The sequence below is a fragment of the Entelurus aequoreus genome, linkage group LG04 (genome assembly GCF_033978785.1).
Source record: "Entelurus aequoreus isolate RoL-2023_Sb linkage group LG04, RoL_Eaeq_v1.1, whole genome shotgun sequence".
NCBI lineage: Eukaryota > Metazoa > Chordata > Actinopteri > Syngnathiformes > Syngnathidae > Entelurus > Entelurus aequoreus.
The window spans coordinates 76,996,948-77,018,827 of NC_084734.1; the positions used below are offsets into that span (position 1 = coordinate 76,996,948).

A 21,880-nucleotide genomic window follows, 5' to 3' on the forward strand; every position below is an offset into this window, starting at 1 on the left:
ATATTGATATTCTTTATTATCATGAAATCTGTTGTCTTTTTTATATTGTTTATAAAGTCAGGAAATACGTCACTGGAACACAAGAAAAGTAACGTTTCTATATGACAGAAGAATAAATGCTCATTACATTTGAACAAAAGTGTAGATAAAACATGTTAAAACAGAAAGTATAGCAGCAAAATTAGTACAAGAAGTGTCAAAAATGGAGCTAACTGTTTTAATGACATTCAGACTTTACTTCAATCAATAACGGAGCAGCATCTCCTCATCCGTGGCTCACTAGTGCAACAAAAACACCGGAAATGTGTCCCGTGAAAAAAACGTCGGCCTGGAACTCTCTAATTACTAAAGTTGCTTGGGTGGATAATGTAAACTCACTACACCGGTATGTTTTAGCCCTTTCATGGCGAGTTTACTGACAGATATAAGTAAGAACTTTACATTACTTTATATTAGAAATGGCAACAGCAGAAGATGAATGTCACATAACAAAGAAGAAGCTTATCGACTATGGTGTCGTCACGGACTACAAAGGTTGGACGCGCGCACATTTTCAGGGCTTATGCAGATCCCAAATACAGATCAGCAGGTACCAGAAGGTAAGAAGAGTTGCTTTTGCATAATATTGCGAAACAAAACGCCAGATAATATGTATTACCTTATACACACACCATAATAATAGTTATATTACAGGTAAAGCACAGTACAATCCATCAAGCAGTGAGGCTTCATAGCTTACCAAAGTCGTACTAAAACATTTTGATAGATTTTTGAACGCCGTGTGTAATGTTCTATATTTTAAATGGACATATAAAATGTTGGTTTTGTTTACTTGAGTTATATTGCAGTCTACATGTATCTCTTATGTGTGACTGCCATCTACTGGTCACACTTATCATTTCACCATGCACCAAATACAATAGCTTCGAGGTCGGTAAGCACAACCAAAATTATCCCATACATTAGGAGCACTGGGTTATAAGGCGCACTGTCGAGCTTTGAGTCCAAAAAATATGGTAACTACATTTTCTGTGGTCCCCTTTATTATGAAAAGTCTCGAAAAGTATTATGTTATACTACTATATTATATTTGGTACCAGTACCAAAATATTGGTATCGGGACAAAACGCGTGTTACCATATCTGAGTTGTTGTGTGGCAATATGGGTAAATAATTACAAAAGTACATTTCATTCATTAACCGTGTTATAAAATAGGTCAATAATACATAATGTTGGATATAGACAACATTCAAACCCTTTACTTATTGAATCAAAAATATTGAAAATAAATGATTTGGTTCATTTGAAAACAGCTGAAATGAAGCACAAAGCAAACTATAACCTGCTACCCAAAAACGTACAACAATTAAAGAAGACTACAAGACTGACTGACTAAGAACTAAAGAGGAGGATTATAACATTAGAGACCATTTTAATTTAAAACATTTGTATGCATGTACAACACTTAAGACATATAGCATATCAGTATGTGGAATTAAATAATGAAATGGATTAAGCAAATCAATCAAACAGTGGACTAATACGATTCAGTTTAAGAAATTGTTCAAACTCAAAAATGATATTCATTCACTTACTCATTGATCTATTTATTTAATTACTTTTTTATTCACTGTAGTGTTAGAAATTGCGTACAATGTGTTAGAAATTGCTATTAAGCAAAAAAGGGTCGGATTAAATTAAGATTAAAGTACCAATGATTGTCACACACACACTAGATGTGGTGAAATTTGTCCTCTGCATTTGACCCATATAAGCTCTGCTTCTTCCTACTCCTTTTCAGACATGCTGTATTGAGAGTCTAGAAACATGTGATGAATCGTATTGTAACTTGTCTGCATGTCCGAAAAAATTGAACACCATAACCTAACTATTCAAAAAGACTGATAAAGTATGATAAATTGAGTGACAATGTATTCCGCAATTTAACACATAAATGTTTGAAAAGGTATTCATTGGAAAAGGAGTGTTTGAATTTTGGGACCAACAACTCTTTAGCATTAACATTAAAACCGTAGATGCCAACATGTCACTGGTGTTGAAACAAAACATTTGTTAAAATATACTTCTGCCTTGCTTCTGCTGGTTTGCTGCTCTTAATTATGCAGGATGATTGATGGTAATGTGTCGTATCATTGATGCAGTACCATTGTGAAATGCCAGCTGTTTGACAGGGCAAACATTTCACTAACGTGACTGCTTTTTCTTTCCACTTATAAATGATCACAAAGCCCCTCTCATCTTCTCTCAGCTCTTTGCTGTCTTTCCACTTTGTCGTTGTTTTTCTGAGCCATCTTTCTCTTTCCGCACTGTAATCTCGCTTTCATCCCCCCCCACACAAACACACACACACACAGGACACACCACTGGCCGTGCAATATGGATCACCAATAGGCGCACTGCTCTCATGTCCACGTATTTTACTCATCGAACACAACAAAATACAAATTGACGCTTTTTTTCAAATGATCTTCTAAATAATTGGCAAGGCAAGGCGAGGCAAGGCAACTTTATTTATATAGCATGTTTACAACAATTTTTTAATTGGACCAAAGGGCTTTGATTGATTGATTGATTGATTGGAACTTTTATTAGTAGGTTGCACAGTGAAGTACATATTCCGTACAATTGACCACTAAATGGTAACACCCAAATACGTTTTTCAACTTGTTTAAGTCGGGGTCCACTTAAATTGATTCATGATACAGATATATACTATCAGATATATTATCATCATAATACAGTCATCACACAAGATAATCACATTGAATTATTTACATTATTTACAATCAGGGGTGTGGATGGGGAGGGGGGGGGTAGGATATGGACAGCAAGTAGTGAAGAGAGAGAGAGAGAGAGAGAGAGAGAGAGAGAGAGAGAAAGAGAGAGAGAGAGGCATAAGAAAAAGTATCTGCTTTTGATTGTTTACATTTGATTATTAACAATCCGGGGAGGGTGTTAGTTTAGGGTTGTAACTGCCTGGAGGTGAACTTTTATTGCGGTTTTGAAGGAGGATAGAGATGCCCTTTCTTTTATACCTGTTGGGAGCGCATTCCACATTGATGTGGCATAGAAAGAGAATGAGTTAAGACCTTTGTTAGTTCGGAATCTGGGTTTAACGTGGTTAGTGGAGCTCCCCCTGGTGTTGTGGTTATGGCGGTCATTTACGTTAAGGAAGTAGTTTGACATGTACTTCGGTATCAGGGAGGTGTAGTGGATTTTATAGACTAGGCTCAGTGCAAGTTGTTTAACTCTGTCCTCCACCTTGAGCCAGCCCACTTTGGAGAAGTGGGTAGGAGTGAGGTGGGATCTGGGGTGGAGGTCTAGAAGTAACCTGACTAGCTAGCTAGCTAGCTTTACAGGTTAAAAAGCATAGAGCAAAAAACAAAACAAAACAAAGAACATAAACCATGCATAAGCTAAACAAGATAGTGCAAAATAAATATGGTGAAAGGGTTCGGATAAAAAGTAAAATAGCAAAATAAAAATATTGAAATAATAAAAGTGCGACAAATTGAAAAAAAAACAACTAAAGCGAAGGGGGGGGGGGCTAGAAATGGTGGCCTAGTGGGCGAAATTGGGTTAATAGGTTTATCGTTGCAGCCGTAACTGTAGTAATTGGTGTAATGCGTGTAAATTAATTAGAAGTTTTGGTTGAACGTGCCCATTTGTTTTAACCCGTTTTGTTTGTCAGTCCCCTAAAAGGTGCCTACCTCATTGTTTTTGTTACAGTGGATGTTTTTCTGAGCGCATAGAGCTGCAGAGGAAATTCTAAGTCAATCCGACACCAAGTGGTGTATTTGTCGAGACGATAATAACGTAGGGAACACAGTCCAGGTACACGTAGCTATGTTCCCAACTACCAAATGTTTATGCCTTTGCTTTCAGCAATCAAAATAAAATTTGCTGCAATCTGCTCAACGATTCAAATAATGTTACGTTACGTTTAACCACAGCAAAGAAATAGTTTTACAAGGGAAGACACGGCGAGATAAAATTCCAATAAAGTCCTTCGAATACTTTCTTTTTGTGTTGCATGTGCATCACTTGAATGAGCTTGCATTGAAGGGTCATTCCAGTTTTGATTGGAAGCTGTCAATAATACAAAAATTAGTAAACAGTCGTGGTCAAAAGTTTACATACACTTGTAAAGAACATAATGTCATGGTTGTCTTGAGTTTCCAATCATTTCTACAACTCTTATTTTTTTGTGATAGAGTGATTGGAGCACATACTTGTTGGTCACAAAAAACATTCATGAAGTTTGGTTCTTTTATGAATTTATTATGTGTCTACTGAAAATGTGACCAAATCTGCTGGGTCAAAAGTATACATACAGCAATGTCAATATTTGGTTACATGTCCCTTGGCATGTTTCACTGCAATAAGGCGCCTTTGGTAGCCATCCACAAGCTTCTGCTTGAATTTTTTACCACTCCTCTTGACAAAATTGGTGCAGTTCAGCTAAATGTGTTGGTTTTCTGACATGGACTTGTTTCTTCAGCATTGTCCACACGTTTAAATCAGGACTTTGGGAAGACCATTCTAAAACCTTAATTCTAGCCTGATTTAGCCATTCTTTTACCACTTTTGACGTGTGTTTGGGGTCATTGTCCTGTCGGAACACCCAACTGCACCCAAGACCCAACCTCCGGCCTGATGATTTTAGGTTGTCCTGAGGAATTTGGAGGTAATCCTCCTTTTTCATTGTCCCATTTACTCTCTGTAAAGCACCAGTTCCATTGGCAGCAAAACAGGCCCAGAGCATAATACTACCACCACCATGCTTGACGGTAGGAGTGGTGTTCCTGGGATTAAAAGGCCTCACCTTTTCTCCTCCAAACATATTGCTGGGTATTGTGGCCAAACAGATAAATATTTGTTTCATCTGACATCACATGGACAAAGATAAAACCCTCTGGAGGAAAGTTATGTGGTCAGATGAAACAAACATTGAGCTGTTTGGCCACAATACCCAGCAATATGTTTGGCGAAGAAAAGGTGAGGCTTCATATTTCGCTGTGTATAGGCCTGTATATTATTCTTTATTTTGAAAATCCCGAATCAGCATGATTTTATCCATTTGTGTTAAATCAAATCAACTTTATTTATAAAGCAGATTTAAAATTTACCACAGTTAACAAATAGAAAGTAAGTTTGAAAACCTTTGCCAAGTTGACTTCATGTCTGTCGCCACCCATTATGACGTTTCAAAGTGTAAATCACGATCCACCTCGAAAACTTATTTTATTTTGAAAGTAAACCGGACAATTTACTTTGTGTTTGTGCATGACTTCCTGTCCAACACATGCAGGTTTTAGCAACATTTAACAGATTTGGCAAATATAGAAGCTCTGAGTGTATTTAGAGCTGGAATGTGGAAACGGACACATTGACTTGAATAAAAACGGAAAGAGTCCGCCGTCGTGCAGGTGCTGTTCCACGGCCATTTCGTATCCAGTAGAAATCCGGGGGTATCAATACCTCTGGGCACGCACGGCACCACCATGCATGGCGCCAATCAGCAGCACAGACGATATAATTATTCACGAGAAAGGAAGACAACAGGGCAACGTGCAATACTTGCAAAGTGGATAACGCATCACATCTGTTATCTGGAAACATTTGCCATAAAAATGTGCTACCCAATACGACTGAGTATGCGCACTTATGCGTATCAATGCTAAAGGTTTCATTGAACAAAATAACCATAGCAATTACGGTAAATACGTTGATATATTGAGTGGGTTTTGATCATTATTTTACATACCAGGAAACAAACCAAAACAAAAATGGATGGATGGAGGTTTATAAACCTCCATCCATCCATCCATCCATTTTCTACCGCTTGTCCCTTTCGGGGTCACGGGGGGTGCTGGAGCCTATCTCAGCTGCATTCAGGCGGAAGGCGGGGGGTACACCCTGGACAAGTTGCCACCTCATCGCAGGGGTATAAACCTTGATTAACCTAAAATGCATGATTGTTTGTCTATACTCTACGGTGACAAAATTAATGTTGACAATAAGTATTTTGACAAACTCATATATGAATAATAATAAAAACTACAAAAGCACATGTTCCAGAGCGTATTTTGGACATTTTCAAAAATGTCTTCAAAAGCCGTCCATTTACTTATGTTGCAACTCGTTGCATTTTTATAAAGCAGCACATTTTTTTAAGAACACCGGAAGTCTGCACGCCTTTTCTTGTCAAAGAGATGTTCTCCACAGCTGGAGACAACCTGATTAGTCAGAAATACTGCCTGTGCTTTCTAAAAGAGCATACATGCTTAAAGGCCTACTGAAACCCACTACTACCGACCACGCAGTCTGATAGTTTATATATCAATGATGAAATCTTAACATTATAACACATGCCAATACGGCCGGGTTAACTTATAAAGTGACATTTTAAATTTGCCGCTAAACTTCCGGTTCGAAATGCCTCTGAGGATGACGTATGCGCGTGACGTAGCCCGGTGAACACGGGTATGCCTTCCACATTGAAGCCAATACGAAAAAGCTCTGTTTTCATTTCATAATTCCACAGTATTCTGGACATCTGTGTTCGTGAATCTGTTGCAATCATGTTCATTGCATTATGGAGAAGGAAGCTGAGCAAGCAAAGAAGAAAGTTGTCGGTGCGAAATGGACGTATTTTCCGAACGTAGTCAGCAACAACAGTACACAGCCGGCGCTTCTTTGTTTACATTCCCGAAAGATGCAGTCAAGATGGAAGAACTCGGATAACAGAGACTCTAACCAGGAGGACTTTTGACTTCGATACACAGACGCCTGTAGAGAACTGGGACAACACAGACTCTTACCAGGATTACTTTGATTTGGATGACAAAGACGCAGACGTGCTACTGTGAGTATGCAGCTTTGGCTTCTAAACATTTGATCGCTTGACCGTATGTGCGCAACTTTTTTTTGCGTATGTACGTAACTTTTTTAAAATATATAAGCTTTATGAACCTTGGGTTAGGTGAACGGTCTTTTGGGCTGAGTGATTGTGTGTGTTGATCAGGTGTTTGAATTGTATTGGCGTGTTCTATGGAGCTAGGAGCTAGCAGAGGAGCTAGGAGCTAGCGTAACAAACACGCAGGTGTTTTTATGCAGGATTAATTTGTGGCATATTAAATATAAGCCTGGTTGTGTTGTGGCTAATAGAGTATATATATGTCTTGTGTTTATTTACTGTTGTAGTCATTCCCAGCTGAATATCAGGTCACCCCCGGCTCTCACAGCATCTTCCCTATCTGAATAGCTTCAACTCCCCACTAGTCCTTCACTTGCACTTTACTCATCCACAAATCTTTCATCCTCGCTCAAATTAATGGGGAAATTGTCGCTTTCTCGGTCCGAATCTCTCTCACTTCATGCGGCCATCATTGTAAACAATAGGGAACTTTGCGTATATGTTCAACTGACTACGTCACGCTACTTCCGGTAGGGGCAAGCCTTTTTTTTTATCAGATACCAAAAGTTGCAATCTTTATCGTCGTTGTTCTCTACTAAATCCTTTCAGCAAAAATATGGCAATATCGCGAAATGATCAAGTATGACACATAGAATAGATCTGCTATCCCCGTTTAAATAAAAAAAATTCATTTCAGTAGGCCTTTAATTTTCATTGTTGATGGGTGAAAAATGGTACAGTGTACAGTTCTACTTGACTTGACATGCTTGTATTTGTCTTTGATGTAGTTGTATTTACTTTTGAGAGCAAACAAAAAACTTTTAATTTCTATTTGAAATGTTACATGTTACTTAACGGCCTACTGAAATGCATTTTTTTTATTTAAACGGGGACAGCAGATCCATTCTATGTGTCATACTTGATCATTTCGCGATATTGCCATATTTTTGCTGAAAGGATTTAGTAGAGAACATCGACGATAAAGTTTGCAACTTTTGGTCGCTGATAAAAAAAGTCTTGCCTGTACCGGAAGTAGCGTGACGTCGCAGGTTGAAAGGCTCCTCACATATCCCCATTGTTTACACCAGCAGCGAGAGCGATTCGGACCGAGAAAGCGACGATTACCCCATTAATTTGAGCGAGGATGAAAGATTTGTGGATGAAGAACGTGAGAGTGAAGGACTAGAGTGCAGTGCAGGACGTATCTTTTTTCGCTCTGACCGTAACTTAGGTAAAAGGGCTCATTGGATTCCACATTTTCTCCTTTTTCTATTGTGGATCACATATTTGTATTTTAAACCACCTCGGATACTATATCCTCTTGAAAATGAGAGTCGAGAACGCGAAATGGACATTCACAGTGACTTTTATCTCCACGACAATACATCGGTGAAGCACTTTAGCTACGGAGCTAACGTGATAGCATCGTGCTTAAATGCAGATAGAAACAAAAGAAATAAGCCCCTGACTGGAAGGATAGACAGAAGATCAACAATACTACTATCAGGAGACACCGAACCAAACACTGGACCTGTAACCACACAGTTAATGCTGTGCCGCCTGTCGAAGCCTAGCAATGCTGTTGCTAACGACGCCATTGAAGCTAACTTAGCTACGGGACCTCGTCAGAGCTATGATAAAATCATTAGCACTCCACCTACGCCAGCTCTCATCTGCTCATCAACACCCGTGCTCACCTGCGTTCCAGCGATCGACGGCGCAACGAAGGACTTCACCCGATCATCGATGCGGTCGGCGGCTATCCACTCAAAGTCCTCCTGGTTGTGTTGCTGCAGCCAGCCGCTGATACACCGATCCCACCTACAAATTTCTTCTTTGCAGTCTTCATTGTTCATCAAACAAATTGCAAAAGATTCACCAACACAGATGTACAGAATACTGTGGAATTTTGCGATGAAAACAGAGCCGTTTGTATTGTGATACAATGTGTCCCAATACTTCCGCTTCAACCATCGACGTCACACGCAAACGTCATCATACATAGACGTTTTCAACCGGAAGTTCCCCGGGAAATTTAAAATTGCACTTTATAAGTTAACCCGGCCGTATTGGCATGTGTTGCAATGTTAAGATTTCATCATTGATATATAAACTATCAGACTGCGTGGTCGGTGTAGTGGGTTTCAGTAGGCCTTTAACATTGTCATGTTTTTGTGTTATATTATAGTTATTTTTTTAAACCTTTTTTTTATTTTTTTGGCACCCCATTGAGGCTTTGGGGTCTTTTTAGACCTCACTGTTGTGTTTGTGTATTAATGTTTTATTGTAGACCAGTGGTTCTTAACCTTGTTGGAGGTACCGAACCCCACCAGTTTCATATCGCATTCACCAAACACTTCTTTAGTGAAAAAAAAAAAAAAAAAATTCAAATTCAAGACAAAGTTATATGTTTTTGGTAACACTTTAGTATGGGGAACATATTCTAAGTAATAAAGACTTAATTTAGAGTTTTTTGGACACTAGGGGAACATATTCTAAGTAACAAAGACTTCATTGAGAGTTATTTGGTTAGGGTTAGAGGGTTAGGGCCAGGGTTAGAGGGTTAGGGTTATAATAAGGTCAAGCCGAATAATGCATTAATAAATACTTAATAATGACTAGTTAAGAGCCAATATGTTACTAATTTGCATGTTAATAAACAACTAATTAATGGTGAATATGTTTCCCATACTAAAGATTTACAATGTTTTATTACTGGTGCACAAAATGAACCGTGCATGAACATCACCTTGTTCAAAGAACAAAACCAACTCAGTGCATAAACTCACAACAAATTACACACCTGCAAATCAGTCTGACTTCTGCTGTTGCCGTATCCGTAATAGGGAGAAGTTTTTATTTACACGATGAATCGGGTGTGTCTTGACCTCCGCCGAACCCCTGAGCCTTCGATCGAACCCAGGTTAAGAACTACTGTTCTGGACAAAACAAAGTTGATGCTTATCAACTTGTTCGCTATCATTTAATCCAAATGAGAATTGATTAAAAAAAAAAAAAAGGAAAAATCTTATCAATTTCCATTTCTTAGTTCTACCTCACATTTGAACTCACACAAGTCACAGTCAGTGAAGTGAAAGTATTGCTAATTAAAAAGAGTGCAGACGGACAAAACGTGTCTGACAAACTCTTCTAATTTAGGACCAGTATCAAATAATTCATTTTCATACTTACTCAACCCTGCACATGCTCTAATTGTGGTCATTAATATTTGGGCATTCACTAAGAATCATAATAACATCCAATGTTCTATTATTCATTAATAAAGTAAGTCTGACAATGTTTACATCAGTAAAAGAAATCCTGAAACAGTTTCTTTATCTTTATTGGAAACTGGTGCAGTGGTTTTACTACTATTGTGCTAATAATTAATTAGGTATTACAAATGCTTAATTATCCTCATCCTTATTCATGAAAATGTCAGCAGTGCGCCAATACAATATTAAAGCAGATTTAGCTTAAGAACAACATTCCTATGCTAATCTCATTAAAGCCTTGTTAACAACTTTTTCTGAATGTATTAAATTGGATTTAAAAACAAAAAAAACTTTTTTCAGTGTTCGGACGTTGTTTGTCAGGGGTACATTTCCACAGAATGAAGTCAGGAATACTGTATGACCTCTTGAGTGACCCACAGTTTGTCTGTCTGGGTATTTCTTAGCACCAAAGCCCGGATATAATTAGCCACCGCTTTCCTCATAGCTTGTAAATGAACTCGGGGGTTGGGCCAATTTACCCATTTCTGAAGTGTGTCTGACATTTGACAGCATCCTAACACCACCATTAAAACCAGTAGATCCTGAATGTGACATGAATCTAACAGAGGTTTCTTGTTTTCTTCCGCAGGTCTCGTTATCGGCTTTTCTATGACTCCACCCATTCTTGACAACTCCAGAGATGACCTTGTAATTCCGGTGAACCAAACACTCACTATCACATGCAGGTACTCGATATATGGGCTGTGCTTTGTGTGCTTGAATGCGTTTGTGCACGGCTGCCTTTTTCCTTATATGAAAGTTAAACCCAGGATTTGGCTTCAGAACAGTGCCTAGAGATACAATAAAGGATTCATGGCACGCAATCTTCACTGTTCAGCAATTCTCTTGGCTGCATTTTCCTCACATAGAATCCAGCCTTCTTGAATGTAACGTTGATTGTACAGTCCGTACTGTATATTGTATTACATCCTTCAATCACGCCAGTCACTCACAAACCATATCATCAAATGTGAAAACGGGTCAAAGGACTCAAATTGTCCACAGAAATGAGTCTGCCTAGAATTAAATGGATAAGAAAATGCTACGAATCTGAACATATTGATATTGTTAAAATCAAGATACCTCTGCTCCCTAAAATACACATGAAACGATTCAAAAAGCAGTAACAATTGTATCCTCCTAAAATATATTCTATGTGTTATACTGCCAAGGTGTCAATCATCCACAAGGTTTATTTCTGTGCCACGAAAACTGCCTTCTTTGGAATATGTTTTGGTTCTTGTACTTGTACTAGAATAGTAAGTCAATTATGTGTGCAGCCCTCCTCAGCATCGTCTGGTAAATCCGTCACTTTTACAAAGAAACACGTTCCAAAAAACTGCCCCATCACAACGACTGGAAAAATAGCCCAAAGAAGACTTTTTGTATCTCAATTTACAGAGTTATCCGCAGTCATCATCATTTGGAACTGTCTGCAGATGTGGACATGCGTAGGTGGAGAGAGTACTCAGACAGTGCCTCCAGGTTTTAAAAGTGCACATGTAACTCAATTTAGGCCACACAGCAAACAGGGATGTGTGAGTCGATGCACAGAGGAAATAATACAATTACACCCAACAGGCATCCACTCGTGCAAGCAAACATTTTTTGTAGGTTTAAAACCTCAACAGCTGAAAGGACTCCACATTCATTCAATTACCTTATTTTTCAGACTATAAGGCACACTTAAAATCCTTTTATTTTCTCAAAAATCGACAGTGGGCCTTATAACCCGGTGCGCCTAATGTACGCAATAATTCTGGTTGTGCTTACCGACCTCGAAGCAATTTTATTTGGTACATAGTGTAATGATAAGTGTGACCAGTAGATACATAAGAGATACGTGTGGACTGCAATGTGATGCCAGTAAACAACACAAACATTACATTACACAAGGCACTCAAAAATCTGTCAAAATGTTTTAGTATGACTTTGAAGCCGCACCGCTTGATGGATTGTCGGCCCGTTACGGCTACCGTAGTCGGAGATACAAGTATTACTATGGTGTGTGTATAAGGACCGCAAAATGGCACCCATTAGCGGACATATTATCTGCCGTTTTGTTTCACAATGTTATGCAAAACTAACTTTTATTACCTTCTGGTACCTGCTGATGTGTATTTGAGGTCTGCATAAGTCCTGAAAATTTGCGCACTTCCGCCACTGTAGTCCGTGGTGATGCCGAAGTCGATAAACTTCTTATTTTTCACTATCTTCTTGTTATGTGACATTCACCCTCTGCTGTTGTTGCTATTTCTAATATAAAGTAGCATAAAGTTCTAATTTATATCTCGCTATGGAAGCGCTAAAAACTACCGGTGTAGTGGGTTTATATAATTTACCCAAGGAACTTTAGTTATCTGAGAGTTCCGGACACATTTCCGGCGTTGTTGCACTAGTAAGCCACGGATGAGAAGATGCTGCTCCGTTATTGATTTAAAGGGCAACTGAAATGAGATGTTCTTATTTAAACGGGGATAGCAGGTCCATTCTATGTGTCATACTTGATCATTTCGCGATATTGCCATATTTTTGCTGAAAGGATTTAGTAGAGAACATTGACGATAAAGTTCGCAACTTTTGGTCGCTGATAAAAAAAAGCCTTGCCTGTACCGGAAGTAGCGTGACGTCACAGGTTGTGGAGCTCCTCACATCTGCACATTGTTTACAATCATGGCCACAAGCAGCGAGAGCGATTCGGACCGAGAGAGCGACGATTTCCCCATTAATTTAAGCGAAGATGAAAGATTTGTGGATGAGGAAAGTGAGAGTGAAGGACTAGAGGGCAGTGGAAGCGATTAAGATAGGGAAGATGCTGTGAGAGGCTGGTAGGACCTGATATTCAGCTGGGAATGACTAAAACAGTAAATAAACACAAGACATATATATACTCTATTAGCCACAACACAACCAGGCTTATATTTAATATGCCACAAATTAATCCCGCATAACAAACACCTCCCCCCTCCCGTCCATATAACCCGCCAATACAAATCAAACACCCGCACAACACACTCAATCCCACAGCCCAAAGTACCGTTCACCTCTGCAAAGTTCATACAGCACATATATGTATCCAAAGTTACGTACGTGACATGCACATAGCGGCACGCACGTACGGGCAAGCGATCAAATGTTTGGAAGCCGCAGCAGCGTACTCACGGTAGCGCGTATCCAACTCAAAGTCCTCTAAGAGTCTTTGTTGTCCCAGGCCAATGGTAAAGCTTGAGTGTCATCGTGTAGGAATGTAAACAATGAAACACCGGCTACGTGTTTGTGTTGCTGCAGCCGGCCGCTAATACACCGCTTCCCACCTACAGCTTTCTTCTTTGCTGTCGCCATTGTTCATTAAACAAATTGCAAAAGATTCACCAACACAGATGTCCAGAATACTGTGGAATTTTGCGATGAAAACAGACGACTTAATAGCTGGCCACAATGGTGTCCCAAAATGTCCGCTACAATCCGTGACGTCACACGCAAACGTCATCCTACCGAGACGTTTTCAGCAGGATATTTCGCGAGAAGTTTAAAATTGCACTTTACTAATGTAACCCGGCTGTATTGGCATGTGTTGCGATGTTAAAATTTCATCATTGATATATAAACTATCAGACTGCGTGGTCGGTAGTAGTGGGTTTCAGTAGGCCTTTAAGTAAAGTCTGAATGTCATTAAAACAGTTAGCTCCATCTTTTGACACTTCTTCCACTCCCGTCCACTACACCGCTACAACAATGATGACGGGGAAAAGACGCTGCCGAAGGTGAGCCACGTAAATAAGACCGCCCACAAAACGGCGCATACTGAAGCAACTGCCAGAAAGCAACTTGAAGATGATCTGTAAAACATAATCTATGCAACATTTTGACCAAAGAACCACCATTACATGTTATGTAGACCACAAGGAAGTGTTTTCAATTTCGACAAAAATCATAATATGACCCCTTTAATGCGCTTTATAATCCGGTGCGCCCTATAGTTCAGAAAATACGGTAAAACTATGCTTATTGCACATTCACATTGAAGTGAACATGGATATAACATCTGTTTGGTCTCTTCTCAGGGGGCAACACACTCTAACTTGGGCCTGGCCTGACCAGACTCTGGTAGGACAGGAGCTAAGTGAGCGTCAGGCCCAGACGCCCTCAACAAGGTTCCCCGGGGAGAGGGCAGTCCTGGTCAGTGAGTGTCCGGGCCAGCGTGGGAGACCATATTGCAAGAGACTGATACTGAACCGAGCTAACGCCCAGGACACAGGCCGCTATCTCTGTTACTACCAGGATGTGAAGGCCATTATTGACGGCACCACAGCTGTTAGCATATACGTCTTTGTAAGAGGTGAGCCGTCATTCCGCACCCACACGAAACCAGCAGATGCACTTTTTAGATGAAAACAAAAAGGTTGAACACAAGCCAATTATGTCCCTTTTTCACTGCACATTGTCCATGTTGCTGTCCTCAGCTGAGGATTTTTCAATAATAGACGCTAGTGATGTGCAAAACCACTGATTTTCTTTACGATTCGATACCATGTAAAATTCAGGCGATATTGATCCGATACCGATACTTTGTGCAAATATACCTAACGTATCTGCTCAAATTTGCAAAAGTTTTGTATTTTCAAATAATAACAGCATATCTATCTAAAAAAACAACAGTAAAAATGTAAGAAAAAAAGAGCAAACATTGGACTCTAATGATAAAAAGCTGAACACTTTAAACTAATATTAATAATGTATTTACTTAGTCACTTAGAGCACAAAGTTGTGTCTTTAAATATATATATTTAATGCATTTAGCATTTTTTAAAATAAAAACATATCAAAATGGCCCCCATTTCAGTATGGGGCCCTCGGTGGAAAAAGTTATAAAATATTAGAAACTATCAAGATAAAGAGAACATATACTTAAAACATAAACAAAGTTTAGTAAGTCAGTTCATTTAAAAAAATAATTGAGGTAGAAAATGGATGGATGGATGGACAACAACAATAATAAACACTGTTAAATGTGTAACTGAATATTAATGTTTTTGTTCAGGCACAATTTTTGACATAGGTTATGCAGTTACACAATCGTATTATTATTATTTGTATTCTCTTCTTACATGGAGAAAAAAACAAAAATGTAAGAAAAAGAGCAAAAAAATTGGTATGTAATGAGAAAAAGCTAAAATTTTCTAACTAATAATTAATATTAACATACTTAGTCACCTATAATACATAGCGGACACAATATCTGTTTTTAGCATTTTATTCGAATATCAATAAGGGCCATATTGATATTTTTGATACTTTGATTTTATAGTAACAGCCATTGGTGGAAAAAGTTAGGACACCCCCTTGAACTAAAGTGTCATAAGTTCCAATATTTTGATTCGAGAATTGACATTAGAGCATAAAGATCTGGTAGCGGCGGTATCAATATTTCAGTATCGATACGCATATCACTATTAGACGCTATTGTCTCTACATCTCCTCTTAAAGGCCTACTGAAACCCACTACTACCGACCACGCAGTCTGATAGTTTATATATCAATGATGGAATCTTAACATTGCAACACATGCCAATACGGCCGGGTTAACTTATAAAGTGCAATTTTAAATTTCCCGCGAAACTTCCGGTTGAAAACGTCTATGTATGATGACGTATGCGCGTGACGTCAATGGTTGAAACGGAAGTATTCGGACACCATTGGATCCAATACAAAAAGCTCTGATTTCATCGCAAAATTCCACAGTATTCTGGACATCTGTGTTGGTGAATCTTTTGCAATTTGTTTAATGAACAATGAAGACTGCAAAGAAGAAAGCAGTAGGTGGGATCGGTGTATTAGCGGCAGACTACAGCAACACAACCAGGAGGAATTTGAGATGGATAGCAGACGCGCTATCCGATGCTAGCCGCCGACCGCATCTATGATCGGGTGAAGTCCTTCTTCGCTCCGTCGATCGCTGGAACGCAGGTGAGCACGGGTGTTGATGAGCAGATGAGGGCTGGCGTAGGTGGAGCGCTAATGTTTTTATCATAGCTCTGACGAGGTCCCGTAGCTAAGTTAGCTTCAATGGCGTCGTTAGCAACAGCATTGTTAAGCTTTGCCAGGCTGGAAAGCATTAACCGTGTAGTTACATGTCCAGTGTTTAATAGTATTGTTGATTTTCTGTCTATCCTTCCAGTCAGGGGTTTATTTCTTTTGTTTCTATCTGCATTTAAGCCCGATGCTATCACGTTAGCTCCGTAGCTAAAGAGCTTCGCCGATGTATTGCCGTGGAGATAAAAGTCACTGTGAATGTCCTTTTTGCGTTCTCGACTCTCATTTTCAAGAGGATATAGTATCCAAGGTGGTTTGAAATACAAATCCGTGATCCACAATAGAAAAAGGAGAAAGTGTGGAATCCAATGAACCCTTGTACCTAAGTTACGGTCAGAGCGAAAAAAGATACGTCCTGCCCTGCACTCTAGTCCTTCACTCTCATGTTCCTCATCCACAAATCTTTCATTCCTCGCTCAAATTAATGGGGTAATCGTCGCATTCTCGGTCCGAATCGCTCTCGCTGCATTGTAAACAATGGGGAAATGTGAGGAGCCCTTCAACCTGTGACGTCACGCTACTTCCGGTACAGGCAAGGCTTTTTTATCAGCGACCAAAACTTTATCGTCGATGTTCTCTACTAAATCCTTTCAGCAAAAATATGGCAATATCGCGAAATGATCAAGTATGACACATAGAATGGATCTGCTATCCCCGTTTAAATAAAAAAAATCATTTCAGTAGGCCTTTAAATAAAATTGGCCAACATCTACTTGCTGAGAAGCAAATACAGTTGTACTTCGGTTTACGATTTTAATTGGTTCGGTAACAGAGCTCGTAACCCAAAATACTTGTATCCCAAACCAACGTTCCCAAGTGAAATGCATTTTTAGTCCATGCTGTGCTGTGCGCCCCTAAAAACACCATAAATGTATCGAAATGTAAACTTGAATGTAAAATACTTTTTAATTACAAAAAATTACTTGCAGATAAAAAATATTGTATCAAAAATTAATTAAAATCATTCTAATTGGATCTTGGCGCCCCCAAAACACGACAATTTTAAGAATGTAGGAATGCTGTTATGGAGAAAAAAAATTGTTTAGATAAGAGTAGATAAAACAATAGTGCAAAAAAATGTAATACAAACGACTGTATTAGTTGTGTGAAATAATGTAATATTAAGGTAAATAATTGACGTATTCTAGCAGCCTGAAGAGGACTTTGAATTACTTTTAGGCTATTTAGACTGGTGTCTTGCCGTCTCATTAGATCCAACATGTACAATGAGTCACATTAATGAAGACGGATGCCTGGTCAATAAGGCTGAGATAGCAGCGGGTAAGGAAATTGAAAAAGCTGATAATCCAATCAGAGTAGTGGGGGAGAAGAGTAGACGCTTTTCAGGCGATGTGCTGGGAGGGTCACTAAACTGCAACGTCTATAAAGGTCTAAGCCTCAGCAGGACGGCTGCTAATGGTTTCCAATGGTTGAAAAACATAGTTATTTTGATTTCTTGCTATAAGCTAATGATAGCAAGATCAGATGTTTTTGAGCGGCAGTAATGGGGTTGACTATACCACCTAGCGGGGAGGTAGCCTGTAACTGAAAACATAACAAAAAACAGAGACACTGTTCCTATCTATAAATAACCATGAGTTGAGATTCTACTGCATAAAAAAACAATGATTAAAAAAAATCTGTTATAAGCGTTGGTTTCAAAGATACACAAGTTGTAGTGCACACACTAGAACTTGCAACTTGAGGGTTGCAGGTTCGATCCCCGCTTCCGCCATCCTAGTCACTGCTGTTGTGTCCTTGGGCAAGACACTTTACCCACCTGCTCCCAGTGCCACCCACACTGGTTTAAATGTAACTTAGATATTGGGTTTCACTATGTAAAGCGCTTTGAGTCACTAGAGAAAAGCGCTATATAAATATAATTCACTTCACACTCAGTCTTGGTTTTTTTTATCATTTCTTTATTTCAATGAATATCCTCCGTTTCTCAGCACTACCCTTTGCACTCACTTGTTTTGTTCCCATGGTTGGAAAAACACAGTTATGCCTTGCTAGCTACTCGCTATTGCTACACTGTAAAAAAAAATATATATATATATATATATTTTTAAATCTGCACAATTTACGGTAAAATACCGGCAGCTGTGGTTGCCAGGAAATCACCGTAAAAAGGTATAGTTATGTTGAATCCGTTAATTTTACAATTGAAAACTGTTTTTTGCTTGCGGTAAATTACTATTAAAAAAAAACAAATAATATATTTTTAGCCAGTTTACAATAAATCCTTTAGAATTCACAGTAAAATACTGGCAGCTGTGGTTGCCAGGAATTCACCGTAAAATTAGGGCCAATTTAAGTGTTGCCAATCAGCCTATCCCCAGGTCTTTGGAGGAAGCCGTAGTACCGCAGGGCACCCACGCACATGCAAACTCTACACAGGAAGACCCCTAGCCCGATAATCGAACCCAGGACCTCCTCACTGTGATGCATGAGCGTGAGCCACTGCGTCACTTTGCTGCCCTATCACCAATACTAGTATCTGCAAAATGCCTTAGTTTCGGAGACATGTGAGCGGTACATGAGGATTTTAACTTGAAAGTATTTGTACAACCTTTCACTGGACAACTCGCATCACACATTCCGCAACGTGTCCCTTCAAGTGAGCTATTAAAAATCAGCCGTAAATCGTCCGTATCTAAAAGCTCCAGCCCCCCCACGACCCCGAAAGGTGTGGTGAAATGTGTCCTCTGCATTTGACCCATCCCCTTGTTCACCCCCTGGGAGGTGAGTGGAGCAGTGGGCAGCAGCGGTGCCGCGCCCGGGAATAATTTTTGGTGATTTAACCCCCAATTCCAACCCTTGATGCTGAGTGCCAAGTAGGGAGGTAATGGGTCCCATTTTTATAGTCTTTGGTATGACTCGAAGCAGTAGAAAATGGATGGATGGATGCTCCGTATCTGTTAAATGTCTGCTGGCAACCACTTCAAGAACACTTGAACACACCGCGTGGTTCATTTCAATGCAGTTCGCAATGAAGCACATAGACGTAACCCCTCAATGTCTAAGACCATTTGCGACAAAAATACAAGAAAACATGTTAGCCAAAAGTTAACTAGGCTAATGCTTTAACACCTATGGGTTAAAGTCAAGGCCCGCGAATGAATTATCTATGGCCCCCGTGATGATATTTGATTAGTATTAGAACCGGCCCGCAGGCCACAGCCGCCTGCTGCTGTTTTGCACGCACCAATACTCCCATCAGTGTTGGTGCTATGAATTTTCAAAATGGGGTCCCAGGGACCCCATCAAGTCATAAAAATGGGGTCCCACAGTAAGTTTTTGGGGTCCCACATTTTTGTAACTGTTTTTAAGACAAATGATACATGTATGCATTATCCTGTTAAATCTCACATTCTATATTGCGTTTTGGAAAAAGGTTGTCATAAACGTTAATTCATTAAAAAAATAATACAAAAGAAAGCAATTGTTTATGCATATGTAAATGTGTTCAGTTATAAACATTCATTCACTTTCTTCTTTCCTTCATGGATCTAAACTTTACTACTGCCGGTATTTTTTTCTATATTTTAATTGTAACATTTTCAGAATGTGTTTGTTCTACTTTTGGCCAAAGTAAGACAAAGAAAAAAATCTGAAGTTATTTTTATTTATTTTTTTAGTTTTAATGCCATGATTTTAATAGTCCGGCCCGCGTGTGCACAGATTTTCCTCCATGCGGCGCTTGAGCTAAAACGAGTTTGACACCCCTGCTTTAAAACAAAGCCCTAAAACAATTAAGGTATGCTGTAAATTTAACTTTGCAATCTGCAAAATCTTTAATTTGGACATTAAACTGTAAACTTTAGGGTATTTGAATGCTTGTGACATTACAGTATTTGCAAATGCATTGTACAATTTTGCATTATTTTCACAGTGAAGTCATGTGTTTTCTACGTATTTTAACCATAGTATTTTAGGTTATCTACTGTTTTCTTGGTTTGCAGGAATCCACTGCATTAACTACTGTGATAAACAATTTTTGATTTTACGGTGTTGTACTGTTGCTATTTAACAATTGGTTGCCATAGTTTTTATGGTCATTTTTGACAATGTAGTAAATGAGACATAATGTTTCAGTCAAATCTTCCCGTGTTAACTGTGACATTCACTAGCCATCAGTAGGGAGTCTCGTAATCAAATGTTTTGTTCATAATCTAAAAATGAACAATTATCCAAGAGACAGCTTGTATCCCAATAAAGCCGAGGAACGACAGACCCTCAATCATCAATCAATCAAAGTTCATTTATATAGCCCTAAATCACGAGTGTTCACGGCTCAGATCCCACATCAGGGCAAGAATAAAACTCAACCCAATGGTATACAATGAGAAACCTTGGAGGGGACCGCAGATGTGGGGACCCTCCCCCCTGGGCGACCGGTGCAATGGACGTCGAAGGGATCTAGATGATAGTGTGAGAGTCCAGTTCATAGGGGATATAGCCATCAGGGAATAATTTTGAGTGGAGACAAGTCAGCAGCGCAGAGACGTCCCCAACTGATGCACAGATGAGTGGTCCACCCCAGGTCCCGACTTTCAGCTGTGGTCACCTAATCTGTGCCCCCCCTCTCCACAAAGGAGAGGGGGGGCAGATCAACTGGTCTAAAAAGGGGGTCTATTAAAAGGCTAGAGTATACAAATGAGTTGTACGATGGAACTTAATTGCTTCTACTGAGGTAGCATCTCTAACTGTTACCGGGAGGGCATTCCAGAGTACTGGAGCCCGAATAGAAAATGCTCGATACCCCGCAGGCTTTGTTTGGGCTCTGGGAATCACTAATAAGCCGGGGTTCTTTGAACGCAGATTTCTTGCCGGGACAGATGGTACACTTCAATCAGCAAGATAGGACGGAGCTAAACCGTTTAGTATTTTATACGTAAGTAGTAAAACCTTAAAGGCCTACTGAAACCCACTACTAACGACCACGCAGTCTGATAGTTTATACATCAATGATGAAATCTTAACATTGCAACACATGCCAATACGGCCGGGTTAACTTATAAAGTGCAATTTTAAATTTCCCGCAAAACTTCCGGTTGAAAACGGTTATGTATGATGACGTTCGCGTGTGACGTCGAGGGTTGAAGCGGAAGTATTGGTACACCATTGTATCCCCATACAAACAGCTCTGTTTTCATCACAAAATTCCACAGTATTCTGGACATCTGTGTTGGTGAATCTTTTGCAATTTTTTTAATGAACAATGGAGACTGCAAAGAAGAAAGCTGTAGGTGGGATCGGTGTATTAAGGTTGGCTGCAGCAACACAACCAGGAGGACTTTGAGCTGGATAGCAGACGCGCTATCCGACACTAGCCGCCGACCGCATCGATGATCGGGTGAAGTCCTTTGTCGCGCCGTCGATCGCTTGAACGCAGGTGAGCACGGGTGTTGATGAGCAGATGAGGGCTGGCGTAGGTGGAGCGCTAATGTTTTTATCATAGCTCTGACGAGGTCCCGTAGCTAAGTTAGCTTCAATGGCGTCGTTAGCAACAGCATTGCTAGGCTTCGACAGGCGGCACAGCATTAACCGTGTAGTTACAGGTCCGTG

General features: G+C 39.6%; 1 protein-coding gene across 3 annotated transcripts in view; it reads left to right on the forward strand.

Moving 5' to 3' along the window:
* The window catches only part of flt4 (fms related receptor tyrosine kinase 4), a 222,213-nt gene that overhangs the window by 88,691 nt on the left and 111,642 nt on the right, over window positions 1–21,880 (forward strand). For all 3 annotated transcript variants that reach the window (XM_062045717.1, XM_062045718.1, XM_062045719.1), the window contains exons 2-3: window positions 10,806–10,902; window positions 14,281–14,555. In XM_062045717.1, the coding sequence (XP_061901701.1) occupies window positions 10,806–10,902; window positions 14,281–14,555 (372 nt within the window). The remainder of the gene's footprint in view (window positions 1–10,805; window positions 10,903–14,280; window positions 14,556–21,880) is intronic.